Source organism: Nilaparvata lugens, chromosome 12 (genome assembly GCF_014356525.2).
Source record: "Nilaparvata lugens isolate BPH chromosome 12, ASM1435652v1, whole genome shotgun sequence".
In the NCBI taxonomy this organism is placed as follows: domain Eukaryota; kingdom Metazoa; phylum Arthropoda; class Insecta; order Hemiptera; family Delphacidae; genus Nilaparvata; species Nilaparvata lugens.
The window spans coordinates 14,677,597-14,693,153 of record NC_052515.1 but is presented as its reverse complement, the minus strand read 5'-3'; the positions used below and the strand labels follow the sequence as shown (position 1 = coordinate 14,693,153).

General features: G+C 35.0%; 1 protein-coding gene across 1 annotated transcript in view; it reads left to right on the top strand.

Moving 5' to 3' along the window:
• The window catches only part of LOC111056542, a 183,376-nt gene that overhangs the window by 79,147 nt on the left and 88,672 nt on the right, over positions 1–15,557 (top strand). Inside the window, 3 exon segments of the mRNA XM_039439458.1 lie at positions 1,849–2,002; positions 7,253–7,463; positions 10,352–10,502. Of these exon segments, the coding sequence (XP_039295392.1) occupies positions 1,873–2,002; positions 7,253–7,463; positions 10,352–10,502 (492 nt within the window). The 5' untranslated portion in view covers positions 1,849–1,872.

Below are 15,557 nucleotides of genomic sequence, written 5' to 3'. Positions count from 1 at the left end.
AGGCTGGCCGCTATTGCTTTGTATAAAATGAGCGCTGCTATCCACAGATTGTCAGTTTGTTGTAAGGGTAAGCATTCCTGACCGGCAATTAGGAGGTACTGGGTTCGATTCCCGGGCTGTCTAATAATTTTTGTATAGTAGCGCTCATCGAATTTCCATCTAGCTGTTTACCCTGTTCTCAATATTTGCAGTAGCAGAAGTATACGGGGTGATTAACAGCATTTAATTGGGATTTTCGTTTAATAATAATTTTTCATTAATTAGCATTCAAACAAATGCAATTTCCATCTGTAATTTTACAAAGTATGAAAGTTATTATTTACAATGAAGATTGAATGCAATTTGAAAGATTGATTGATTGATTGATCTATTTAATTTCCTTTTCCAGGTCTGAAGAGACCTATGGTAAACATCAAGTTACAGAAATACTTCAAAAATCGATAAAGAGAAAACAAAAATTAAAAATATAAATAAAATTACTTCATTTTTTGAGTAGTTGAATGATTAAGTTTTTAAAATGAGGCCAGACACTAATACAAAAATATATTTGTGTAATATTTACGATAGTCTAGAGGGGAAAATGAGACATTGCAAATTGAAATGACTGGAATTAAAATGCATGAAACAAAAAGAAAACTTAATTTCACACAGAGATAGAGAATCGCTCTTGAATTTTAAAGAGACAGAGAAAGAGAGAGAGAGTGAGAGTCTGAGAGATATAGAGACGTAATGAGGCCAGATATTAATACAAAAACAAAATATACTTGTGTAATATTTACGATAGTATAGAGGGGAAAATGAGACATTGCGGATTAAAAAGACTGGAATTAAAATGCATGAATCAAAAAGAAAAATTAAGAGAAAGACAGAGAAGAGAGAGAGAGAGATAGAGTGAGAGTCACAGAAATATAGAGGCGTACCAAGTCTTGGGAAGTGATTGATTCATCTGTTAGAAGAGAAAGAGGGAGAGATTGATTGATTGATTATTTGCCTTTATTAGTGCGGAGTTAGGACTCCTGGTCCTCTCTGCCACACAACTCTATCCTACAAGAGAGAGAGAGAGAGAGAGAGCGTGTCAGAGTCATATAGAGACTTACTATGTTCTGGGAAGTATTGATTCATCTGTTTGCAGATAGAGTCAGAGATATAATTATATTGAGATGTAGACCAAGTTTTGGGAAGTGATTAATTCATCTGTTAGCATCATATTATCTGATGATCGGTCATATTAGTTAGCCTAGTAATGTGTCTAAAGTTCACTGTTGAAATGGATGGATATTGTGAAGAAGTTCATATTGAAAATTGCATCATTGAGTGCCGGTTTCCGAGCTCGGGATTTGGATAAGTCCTAGACTTTAAACAGCTGGAGTCAGAAAATTGGCTTTCCGAAACGGGGCGTAGTTGCAGTCATTGTCATAGTCACGTTTGAATTAAATTTCAAAAAACTAGAAAATTGAACACAAAATAGAATAAAGAGAAAATAGTGTAGAGTTTCAGCTATTTTGAATTATTTAGGAATGTTTCATTTCGTCAAGGAAAAACGTTTCCAATTATAGAGAAATGAGAAAATGAAGATTTATTTTGCTGTTACTATTACTGCGACTACGCCCCGTTTTGGAAAGTCAATTTTCTGACTCCTGCTGTTCAAAGTCTAGAACTTACCTAGATACCGAGCTCGGAAACCGGCCCTAAGGAGCTCATATTGAAGGTTTATGTTGAAAAGCTATAATTCTCGTCGTTGTTTCCAGGTGTTCTTTGCATTTATCTATCCTTAAATGTATTAATACAATGTTAGCTATTCAATTCTCAATATTTCTAATTCTAATGTCAATTTTTATGCTTTTCCAGGTGTTTCCTGGCGTGGTGTGAGAAATGGCAGCTGTTATTAGTGGAGGAGGAGGTGGTGGAGGAGGCGGAGGAGGAGGGGGTTTAGGACTCATGTCATGTGTGAGAGAATCGTCACCCACTGATATCCCCGATGCTGAGGAAATACACCATCATGGTGAGTCATTTCAATTCTTCATTCCATTAATAATTCATTTAGTCTCAGATTCGGTTTCTAAGACCCTTATTAAATAATCCAATAGAGCATTGAACTTATAGATTTAAAGTGTCGTAGAAAGCGAGCCTTAGTTTCGGATTAGAACATGAAAGTGTGGATGAGCTCAGAGCCGACAAATATCAACTTTGTCAGATTTTGTGAAATTTCGGCTTCATGAATTCCTATGTTTTTGAAGGGACGGATTCAAAGATCCAAAGGTTCAAAGAGCCTCACACGTCAACCGAAGCTTATTGTGTGTCCATTAATTCCTAAATTTAATAACATATCTCTATGCTAAATTTCAGCCCTGAAATCAATTGAATAGTTGTCACTCTGTGGCAGTGCCATTTGTTTGTCGCCTGGTGGCTCAAGTCTCAACTTTTTTTATTCAGAGTATAATTGGAAAGTCTTAAGCTTGAAGTTGCATTGAAAGAACACTTAACAAATAGTTGCTCCCTCTCTGAAATTTCAAATAAAAATTGAATAGTAATGGTTATTTTGAGGCGATAACAACGCGGATAGACGTGGAAACTATGGAGCTATTTCAGCTATTTTAAATTATTTCTTTAATATGTGAATATTACCTATTTTAGTGATAATAATGTGAAATATTTCTTCTATGTTTGTTTTGAAGCATCTAAATTTAAAAATCTACTTTGTGAAATAATTAAGGACTGAAAATTTTGTGAAGTGAACAACTACAAGACTTAACCTATTTCTGACTATGTGTTAACCTTTATAAATTTAGAAGAGGAATAGCACAAGGTTACCTTATTTTTTTCTTCCTATCATTTTGATGATGTACGTATTGTATGAATCAATAAAGAGTCATTCATTCTGTCGTGTTGCTATCAAATAATGATATCATACCCAAATAAATAAATAAATATCGTTCAATAGTCCCTACGTCTTCAGCTAGTTGCAGTACTATCACCTTTTTGTGTAGTTGAGAAGTTGATATTGTGGTAATTATTCATATTGAATGAAAAACACTAAGAAATTGTCAAAAAACCACTGATTTATTGATAATTAGAAAGACCGGTTTCGGTTATTACACCATTGTCAATCTCTGATAAACTGAGATTATCAGAGATTGACAATGGTGTAATAACCGAAACCGGTCTTTCTAATTATCAATAAATCAGTGGTTTTTTGACAATTTCTTAGTGTTTTTCATTCACTATCACCTTTAATAAATACACATAATAGCAAAACCTATTACATCGTGTTGCCATCACATCGTGTTGCTATCACCCCGTTGCTCTCTGTAACTTTATGTAAGCTCCCAAAGTACTTCTGAGTACATTTCTCAAAGTACTCCCAACCTAAGTGGCAAAGTACTGAACTTTAGTACTGCTAAGTTTAATCATTGAGTTAACTCTGAACTCTTCTGTTAACTCTAAACTTTGGTACTGCTAAGTTCAAACTCCTCAGTTAACTTTAAACTTTAGTACAGCTGAGTTTAATTGGTGAGTTGGAGCACTATGGGCGGCGCATCCAACTTGTAACTTCCACAGTAGTTGAGGAATTTCTGTAAATAGATTTTTGGCGCTAGACTCTAATTTTTTCCCCTCATATGTGTCGGCGCCCGTTTATTTCAAGTGTCACACTTTTTCGCCTTCCTATCTTCAGTTTCTGTTTTGGAATGTTTTTGGATTAGTCATCGACTTCAAAGCCTTCCTTCCATAGAGATATCTTACGCTGAAAAAATACCACTTCTACTGTACTGTATTCGCTATTTCTTGCTGGTATTACCTATGAAAAATGAGCATTAGTTATTGTGATTTCATCAAACTAAATAGAATAAAGTTCTTCTTTACACGATAGGTGAATAAATTTTACTTTCCTTGCCCTATTACCATAGGTAAGGAAAGTATTGCTTTCCGAAAAAATTAAGGTACCCCAATTTCTAAATTCCTATACGTTTCAAGGTCCCCTGAATCCAAAAAAGTGGTTTTTGGGTATTGGTCTTTATATGTGTGGTTGTGTGTGTGTGTGTGTGTGTATGAGTGTATGTGCGTCTGTGTACACGATATCTCATCTCTCAATCAACGGAATGACTTGAAATTTGGAACGTAAGGTCCTCACAATATAAGGATCTGACACGAACAATTTCGATCAAATACGATTCAAGATGGCGGCTGAAATGGCGAAAATGTTGTCAAAAACAAGGTTTTTCGCGATTTTCTCGAAAACGGCTTCAACGATTTTAATTAAAGTTATACCTGAAATAGTCATGGATAAGATCTATCAACTGCCACAAGTCCCATATCTGTAAAAATTGCAGGAGTTTCGCCCCATCTATGCAAAGTTTGATTTTAGATTCTTAATTATCAAGCTTCAGATACAATTTAAACAAAAAATTTCGAGTGGAATAGATTGAGCATGAGAATCTCTACAATTAATGTTCAGTAGCATTTTCACCTAAAATTAAAAATAAATTCGAAAATCGAGAAAATGTGATTATCCAATTGCAAACTATTGGCAACTGTTGATTCTATTAAATGATTCACTATGAAGAGATAGCAGACCTCGTGTGTCTCTAGCGTTATTACCCTGTCACCAGCTGGCTCTAATCTCTGAATAGTAGACTTGAGATGCGCGGGAACACTACCGTAGCGTCAGGTGATCAATTTTCATAACCGCAAGGAAAGTTGTGTGAGTGCGCCACACCAGATTTTTACAACATAGAATAAGTATAAAATGAGAAATTAGTGATGAGCCTATGGTTTGTTCATAAGCTGAGAGGTAATACAATTTCAATGTTATAACTTGAATGATTAAGATTTATAAATGACGAGCATGTGTTACCCGCGCTCCGCAAGGGTCTGTTAAAGCAAAAATAGATTGAACTCAGTTCAATAGTTCAGTTCCATGCTGACATTGAAAGTACGGTATCAACATCTACAATAATAATATTTACAAAAGTATCACTATTTGAATGGGATTTTATTTCAAGTATATAACACTAATTGAATGAGTTTTTCTAATTATTTTTATTATGATTAATTGAACAAATTGAATCATCCTCGATAGATTAGGAATGTTTATGCAAAATTTCAAGTTATTCGGTTGAGTAGTTGAGACGGATGATGCGTCAAACATGCATTCGTATCCCGTACATGCATTCTTTCTTTTCATCCTTTCTTTATAGGTATAGATAAAGGATAAGACCCAGCCTAGCGAGTATGAATAGTCACATTTAAAATCTTGGGAATAATATTTTCACTGTACCGGACACTGATACTGATACATGGGAATCCAGCTTGAAGACTGTAATGTAGGCTACTGGAAATGATCAGACGTATCACTGTTTCCAAATCACAAACCTATCCAATGATAGGAGTCTTTTTTATCCTCGATTGAAGTCCAATGATTGGAGATTATTTGAGTTGGCCTTTGGCTAGATTTGGCTGTTAAATGTCGAAATTTGAGCACCAATTCAAGTCCTAGACACGAGCAGTGGTGTTTTGCAAGATGGCGTCCCCCGGGGCGATATTGGCCACAAGCTCACCTAAACGGTTTCGATGATTAGGAAACATGTCAATTGGCTAGTATTGTATTCCAGTATACTTTGTTTCCTTCTCCATTCTCTGATTTTGCTCTATTATTGTGTTCCCTCTTTATCTTTCAATGCTGCTCACTCCTCACATTTTTATTCTCTTTTTCCTCCTCTTCCTCTTCATCATTATCATCCTCATCTTCATTTTTTGCTCTTCTTATTCTTTTTCGTCTCATTCTTTCCCCTTTTTTTATTCTCCTCTCTTACCGTCACTCGTGTCATTGATATCCTCATTTTCAATTTCTTCACAATTCCTTTCTTATCTTGTCTTTATCCCTTCCTGTTTCACCTTTTCCAATCTCTATTCCTATTTCTTTCTATTGTACTTTACCTCCTCCTTGCTCTCCACTTTTCACTACCTTGCTCTTTCACTTTTCACTTCCCTACCTTGCTCTCAACCTCCATCTTCTACCTTTTATTTGTACTATATCCTAATCTTCATCGTTCTTCTACCTCGTTTCTGCCTACTCTCTTCTTTTTCATGTATCGATTTCAAACTTTCTTCTCTTCTTTCTGCTCTCTTCCTCTGCCTCTTCTCTTTTTCTTTTTCCTCTACAGTAGTATGACTCATTCAGTCATACTCCTCTCAGTACAGAATGACTCCTTCATCTTCTCCTTTTTTTCTTCTTCTTCTTCTTCTTCTTCTTCTTCTTCTTCCTCCCTTATTCTTTGTACATCATCACAAACTTTTCCTTATTTTTATTGTCGTAATAAAAATAGTATTGTTCATTATCGTCATCATCTTTTTCTTCTCATTCTTATCATCGTAATCCTTTTTTTCTTCTTCTTCTTCCTCTCTCCTGCATCTACCTCTTCATTTTCGTGTTGTTTGAGATCGATTGCAGCAATCACGACCAGTGATTGATCAGTGACAGGTCTAACATGCTCATCAAAGCTGCGCATGCGTACTCACTCAGTAATGGTCCGTTATTTTTGACGGCATGGTTTGACCCCATTTTAACATTTGACCGGTCCTGTTGTAATAATTTCATAGTTTATTGGCTGGTGAAATCATGTTTTCAAGGATGAAAATTGTTGTTTATTTTTTGCTATGTTTCTTTCTATGAAGGTTACTGTAGAAACTGAAATTCTGAAAGCGGATTACAACGCTGAAGAACGCTTAAAAACTGCTGATTTTGAGCCTATCTTTGTCGTCATTTTAGAACCCTTTCAGTACAATCAAAAAATCAAATCAAAACTTGGATAAAATCAAACAATTTTACATCTTAGCTGAGCCTGTGAACCAAATTTGAACATGGTTTGTCAATTTGTTCTTGAAAAAGCTGAGAAAACGCAGATTTTGGGCAAATCTTTTGAATATTTTTCAAATCCGTTCTTAGTGCGCCTCTAGAAGACCAACTGAACATACCTTCCAAATTTAAACGTAGATTTAGTCCAGTCGATTCTCAGTTCTGAAAAGGTGTAACTTTGAGATCATAAATCATGACCCAGTAGCTACTGTTACCTACCGGCAGAATACAGAAGTAAATTCGTTGGCCAATCAGAAAAGAGGGTGGGCTACGACGCATTGAATAAATTGATTAAAAAAAGTAACATCTGTAAACTATTCAACTTTTTGCTTCATTCAAACTTCTTCGATATCATATAACTGACTTTTTCAATTTTTAAAAATGATTTACTGATTCCAGAAACGAAAAAACGGCGTTTCCATCCGCTGCGCGGTTTGCGACGCATGTTCCGCCGCAAGTCGCGGCCGCATGCGGCTGCAGCAGACGAAGCTGCGGCAGCGGGAACACCCGCCAGTGACGTCATCACTGAACAGGATGCCCGCTGTTTGGACGCCAGGAGTCGGTCGGCGGGCCAACTGCAGGGGGACAAAGCGAACCCACATAATAGGAAGTGAGTGAAGAAAATTTGGAAAATTTGTTTTTGATAACAGTTTTCACCTTACCCTCAACTGAGGCCGACATTCATAATATTTTCTTCTAATGAGATTCAATAGATGCCTTCAACTAATGCCTGAGATATTCAAATGTCGATGACAACTTTCCCGGGTTCAGTTTCTCAAGTATGCTCTCTTATGGGAGAACATGAAAAAATGAAAAATGATAAAAACTAAGCCCCCGTTGCACAAAAGCCGGTTAAATTCCAATCGTGATTAAATGCCTTGAGGGCAATCTGAAAAGCTTTCTTTTCAAAAAAGTCGGTTAAGTTTTAATCGTGATTAAATGCCATGAGAGCCAATCAAAAAAGCCTTAAATTTGAACAGCCATTGTTGAATGGTTTTTTCAACAGCCAAATTTCCATAACAGGATAATTAGTTTTACATTCTATGTCAAAATAGACGGCTTATTGAACCACTTTATTCCATTCTAAACTATATTTTATTTTTTCGGTTTCGTTCTATTTCAAATCTTCCTGTATACAGCCGAAGATTATACACTCTATCTCAGAATAAGAAAAAAATGATATTGAGGTATATAATGAATTTATGCATTAAATCATAGAGTAAAGATACTGTTTAAGGATACTCTTGTATCAATTGTCTATGATTGAAGATTAAACATTATCAATTACTAGCTTACCCAGCGAACCTCGTACCTCCAAAAAGTCACACTTGACATGAAATTTTGGTGAATCATGAAATTTATCTGACAATCAATATTTTCATTTACATCTCAATACGGACTTCTTATGTGCTTAAAACTACCGTTTCAATACCAGTAAACAATTTTATCACAGAGTGACGTGTTTATTACAGCTGGTAAGTTTAGATGCTAAATCATATTATCACAACATGATCTTGAATCATGATGATCTTCCCGTTCTAAGTTAGACTGACAATTTCGAAAACATAGGTCTGTAAAATGGATTAATATATAATTATTATTAGCCCCCCTATTGAAATTTCTGGTCAGAAACCATCCCCAATATTCACACAACATATTCCCAAAGTTTCATGCCGTTCTGTCAAGTAGTTTTCGAGTCTATAGGGAACAAACAAACTACGATAATACACAAATAGACATTCATTCTTATATACATAGACTATGTTCGATAGCAGTCCAACACCGAGATTTAAAAATTCACGAGTTTCCAAAGTAAGGTTTCAAGTATTCTAGACTAAGCATTCAATTTGTGCTGAGAAGAGTTTGAGTATCGCTTACACCGTACAGTAATACTTCAAGGAATACTTGAATTTGAATAAAGAATAGAATATAATAAAATGGAAATAGAATACAGAATATAAGAACGCTTTACAAAATCGGCACAAAGATTGTCGGAAACCATTGACTGTCGGAAATCCGTTCGATTATTTTTTGTTACAAGAAACCATTCCAACTCTTGTTTGAAGGTGATCCGGTACAACTCAATATCGTATTGCACACTCGTCTATACCTGTATATGTAACAGTTGCACATTACATAAACGAATATATAACAGAGGAATACATTTTCAAGGACTCTGACATCTTGTAAGTGAAATTCGAGCTTGACATTTTATTTTCGATGATGTTTGTTCCCATCACATGATATATTTTGTTTTTGTGATGATGTGACTGTATTTGTAAGCGGATAATCAAATTTTTAGTTTAGTCAGTTTTTGTCAATTGTTGAGTTGTCGGTTTTTCAGAGGACAATAATCAACGAAATTATGATCGTTTTGTGGTATTGAATTTCTTTATCCATTACGAACTGCTATAATATGTTTCATCAAGTTATAACCAGAGAAAACTTCTGATGATAAACTGTAAAGTTTTTTTTTCTTTTTAGGGCTACTTTAATTTCAGTTCCGAGTGAGATTAATGATGATTATCTCTCAGTGGCATTAATGTCTGAAACATGTTGTGATAATATAATTTAAAAGGGTACTGCGATTCATATTTTCATTTACTGTGAAGTTTCTATGCTCTATTCTGTGAATATTTCTTTGCTGTATTCTATGGTTTTCATCATCATCATGTTCATTCAAGGATTAGGCTCTATTGGCCTGGTACCGGCATCCATTTCTCTCTTGGTCTTCCTAAGCCTCGCTTTCCTTCGGGTTTGTACTCCCATGCTACAGTGAAGTCCACGTTATAATGGCAGTGTTTGATTAGCAATGATATTTCTATCCTTGTCTATCATTCAACAAATAATAATAATAATAATTCGTTCATTTCACTGCATTTTTACAATAATTGGTAATACAAATACATACATTAAACATAATGGTTGAACATTACAATTGGTAATACAAATACATACCTAAAGATAAATCAGATACCTAAATCAGATAGCGCTACCTCTTTCTCGCGTCGCTCTGTTGCCAGATCGTCTTTTAACAATGTAGAATTGATAATTTAATTAACAAAATATTTCATCTCAATTATGAAAATCCATTATGAAATTATTGTAAAATATGAGTTGTCTGTCTCTTTTATAGTGATTGTTCATGTGCTCATGCTACACATGCGAAGTTTCCTGTCTGAAAGCAGACAGACGACTGACAATTTGGCAACTGCGCTTCTACCTATGACCACAGAATTACAAAATTATTACAGAATTATACGATTTTCTCTGCTATGACTCTATCAATCACTGTAATTGGCTGACCTCCCTCCATTTCTCTGCGCTGCATATTCCTCCAAGTCTGAAGTAAATTTGTACGGAATATAAATTCTCTAATAAATATCAACTATTAGTCAGACAGAATTGATTGGCTACAGTATTGTGAAAATATGTTTGTTGGATGATTTATTTTCGTAGATTTTAATTAATTTTTGTTTGTGTTTTTGTGTGTTTTAGTAGCGCAAATCTGCAGTCAGGACTGAGCGTATCTCATGACAGCATCTTTTCACCAGAACAGCGGTCGGCGTCTCAGTCCGAATCAGAACTCGAGAGTTCTTCTTCACTGTCGATGCAGAGACTTTTGACCAACACCCAACCTGGAATTAATGTGAGTCACACAACTAAATTATTCTACCTTTTTTCAAATTTTTGGTTTGGTTCTCAAAAATTATTTTTCAAAATTATTAAAGAGTTTTTCATCGCTATCCATGTAGTGACCACGGTATTTAGATGAAAACGGTAGGGGTCAAGAAATGTGTGTGCAGTGGCCAGCCAGCTAGATTGCGTCATCGCCACCAACCGATGTTTTTAACACCTATTGGCAATTTTTGGAACTTATTTGTTACAAACAGATGATTGGATATAGAATGATGCCAGCTACACCGGAAATTTAGCACAAACATGCGCGTGACACCTACCGTCTTCTTCTATATACCATGGTAGTGAAGAAGAAGACGGTAGGTGTCACGCGTATGTTTGTACTAAATTTCCGGTGTAGCTGACGTCATTTTATATCCAACCATCTGTTTTTTTAACGAATAAGTTTTATAAATTGCCAATAGGTGTTGAAAACCTCGGTTGGTGGCGATGACGTAATCTAGCTTGCTGGCCACTGCGCACACATTTCGTGGCCCCTACCGTTTTCATCTATATATATCGTGGTAGTGACTACTGGCCAACACCCAGTCAGGAATTGATGTGAGTAACACAACACATTATCCAATCATTTTTCAAAATTAATTGCTTGTTCAATTCCTTTTTTATTTTCGTAGAGTGCTGTTTCTTTCCCTACATATCCTATTATCTCAGCCTATGAAGACAATAAAAAAAAACAGGGGTTTGCCCAAGAAATTAGGGGGAAGCTGAATTTTGGCAGGGTGTTAGTATTCATAGTACATAGCTTGGAACCAAAGAGTCTCTATCGTTTACACCGCTTCCTTCGCCCCCAGGACCCCCCCGAAGTTTGAAACTGCATTTGAGTAATACTACCATCACAGATCTAACCTTAGTAGTTTGTTTAGTCCAGACAACAGGTGTTTTCCGGAAAAACCATTGAATGAGCTTTTTCCTGATCTCAATGCAATCTACGTCGGAAGCCTTTAATGATAGAGAATTGAATTTGATCTCAAAGTGTGGAACATGTTTTCTGCTTTCCCGTGCATTAAATTTAATTAAGAATAAATAGTTTTGAAATTAGTTAGGTAAGTTAAAAGATTCTGAAGATTTCAAGAAATTCATCCTCTCTCCAGAGTTAAAGCCATTTTTCAATGAAGCGGGGAGGATGAAGACAAATTTGAGACAAAAGGGCTTATAGAGGATAAAATTCCCTACAAATCTATACCAATTACTTGTCTTCATGCACTCCGTTGTACATTCTATCAGAGACGAATAAATAGGTATATTTTAAAAATTATCTTCACTCTATGATTCTATACTCTGTGGCAGCAATTAGTGGAAGCCACTATTTTCCCTGTGTGCAGAAATCCCAACTTCGAAAATAAACAAAGATACAAATAGCAAACTTGAAGAGAGGATCGTAAACTACGGGAATAAACTAAGAAAAGAGACTGAAGAACATGAACAACAGGTTTCTCAAAGCACTAAACCGGATTACGCAATGGGAATTTAAAAATTTATTGTCCGTCTAATGTAATGAGCCTTTTACTACTACTACGAGCTGTATGCAGTCCATTGTTATAATATGCAACTATTACCTGTGAATGGATGCCACTATTATTACAATTACTATTAAACTTGTGCAATAGTGAAGAGTGTTATGACCTATAAAAGAATATCACTATCTTCTTGAACGGTTGGTAGACTGTCTTGGTTTATCTATAGTTATCTGTGGTATTTCTGTAACATTCTATAGTCTAATGTTCTAGTTATATGTTTTATCTGTACGGTAGGTTGACTGTCTTCGTTTATCTATGGTTATCTGTGATATCACTGTGTTATAGTATAGCCTTATATCTCAGTAAAACGTGCTTATGGCACAGTATGTATGTAATAGTGTAACGAGATATTCAGAGTGATTCACATAAGGTGTAACAGTAGGTAACTTGTTAACCGTTCATTTTACAGAGAACTTTAAATGGGCAACTTCCTTTCTTTTTTTGTGACATTTTACAACATGCCATTTTAAATTGAAAATTTGGCCGCCATCTTCCAAAATGGAGGACAACTTCATTTTTTTAAATGGCAACCACAGTTTTTTATAATATTTTTGTATTCTACGTAAAATTTTTACTGTTGTCCTTTTTTTATAAACCTAACCGTTTAGGATGTACAGCCATAACTGATATGTTGTTGTAAACAGAGATGCAATATCAATTTATGATTTATTATGGCTGTACATCCTAAACCGTTGGATTTATCAAAAAAATGACAAGAGTAAAATGTCTTGAAATTCTATGTAGAATCCAAAAATATCATAAAAAATGGGGGTTGCCATGTGAAAAATAAAGTTGTCCTCCATTATGGAAGATGGCGAACAAATTTTCAATTTAAAATGGCATGTCGTAAAAAGTCACAAAAAAGAAGGGAAGTTGCACATTTAAAGTTCCCTGTAAAATGAACGGTTAAAAAGTTACTTATTGTTACACCTTATGTGAGTGAATCACTGTATAAATCTATGGTCGATAATTTGAGGTATTACTTGGAATTTTGATTAGTTTCTACTCCACTACTGTACTTTAGTTACTTTCTACTCTGGTATTTCATGATGATGATGATAATAATAATATTATTGATTAGGAGATAGTATAGGGTAGGTTAGGAATATATAGAAGGAATAGAGCAATGGTCGCCAAACTTACGAGCCTGTGAGCTAGAATAGCATTTATAAATCTTCTAGTGAGCTAACAAGGAATATAAGACTGAAGAAAGTACGGTACGCAAAATGAAATTTTCACACTTTTATTGCCTATAAAGATACATTTCTAGTGTTGAAATCTACTTATCTCATAGCAAAAAGTATAAAAAAGTTGAAATTTACATTTCAATAAGAGCAGTGGAGCTCTTTTTTGGTCATCAATTATTTTCTTGATGTTTGGAATGTACGTTGTAGTTGTCCAATTGTTCATCAGTCAGTCTGTTCCTATATCGATTTTTTATGAATTTCATACTTGAAAAAGTTGCTTCACACAAGTAGGTAGAGCTGAACATAGCTTTCAACCTCAATGCAACTTGAATAATATTTGGATACCTTTCTTCGGGGATTTGAGGCCAAATATTTCCAGTTGTAGAAAGTTATCTGAGAGACAGATCATTTTGAAAATCCACAAATTCCATTTCAACTGAAACCTGATCTTTACCAAAATGTTTTATAACACAAGCTGAAAAATCTTCTGCATAGATCTCTACAAAAGAGAGTTGATGAATTGTACCATATTTGATATGCTTTTAAAATATTGAAATAATGTTGATCAAACTGTTGTCTCAAGTCTGAAAGAATTGTACCGTATTCTTGGTTGTTTCTGCGGTGCTGTGGAGGATATTTCTCGTCATTTATTTTCTTCAGACTAGGAAAGTGTATTTATTCAAACTGGACGACATTCTTTTGCACGAGCGTTTCTGTGAGCTACCAAAAACTATCCCACGAGCTTACCGGTAGCTCGCGATCGACTGTTTGGCGACCACTGGAATAGAGGATATTGAATAAGAGGATATCAGATTTATATCAGAATAGTTTTATTTCTATATCATTAATTTTTTCCTTTCTCTGGTCTGAGATTCTGTGCTGCAAAAATCACCGAAGCTAGAAATTGGTTGAGTGCTTCAAATTAATATAAGATATAAATATTTTCTATTTGTTTTAAGGTTTTCACATCCAACCTAGGTCTCCTGTTAGGTCTTTTACACAAAGCGTTGCTTAGCGAGAAATATGTCTTCGAAAGACGTTCTCGTTCTGTCTCTCTATGTTAAATCTACCCTAGACTGGTGTGGATTGAGATACATCATTGGAAGATACGTGGGTTACGTCTTCCAAAGACATATTTCTAGTTTTGCTATGTTAGGTATGCGAAGACCTTTATTGACATGATCCAATTACTGTAAGAAAGTATATTTTCAAATATAATTTTCCTCCACCCGCTGTCTAAAGTACTTACTTTACTCCCTGAAACCTAATACTAAAGTGTCACTTTTTCGCTCTCGGTAGTAAAAAACAGAAAAACTCCCTAGGGAGTAAAAGTGACTCCATTTAAATAACATGGGAAGCATCTCTATTTTGAAACTTACATTGTAATAGGTTAGAAGGTCTAAGCTCAGATGAGAAAGCATAATAGAGGTGTCTGTCATTGAGTCAACTGAATTCAATACCATAACCAGAAATTTGATTAACTCATGACATATATGTTTGTATGATAATTATTATATTCTTATTATTAGTAGACTATAAAAATTTATACAATTTTTAAAATATTTTATTCTATTCAAAATACCAGCCAACAAATATTTTTGATCTGCAATTCAAATCTGAACCGCGTGATCTGGAGTCAGCCATTTTTGGTAGCTGCTCAGCTGATATAATTGTTACAACTTTTGCCCATAGATAGCGCAATCGGCAGTGCCAATCAGACGACCGGTTTTTAGGTTTTAGATTTAGGTTATGTTGTTAGGAATCATTGTCACCAATACGTAAGTTATTAGAATGATTTTATTTGCAGTTTCTATAGAAAAATGTAGATGGAGGAAAAATGTTGTGTACATCACGAGCGAAAAATACTTTTTCTCCCTCAGGAAAATTGCTGCCCTCGGCTTCGCCTCGGGCTTCAAACTTTTTCCCACAGGGAGAAAAAGTCGTACTTTTCACTCTAGATATACAAATAACTATTTTCTTATAGTTTCCAAATTTTTATGGTACGCTTGATGTAAGAAAATCAAATCAATTTATTCTCACAATTTACAAATAATACAGTACATTATATGAATATCGGAGCACCGAGCTTCGCTCATTATTTTCATGATAAACAGAACACAATTCTCTAAAATGATCGTGTTATTCATAGCTGGCTATATGTCATCTTATGAATTTCGGGGATGCGATATTTTGATTTTTCACATACTCACTCGCTCACTCACTTTTTTACTATCCACAGCTGTTTCAGCCAAGGATGAATTATCCTTTTAATGTCGTTCAGCGAGTTTTCCCAAGGATGAG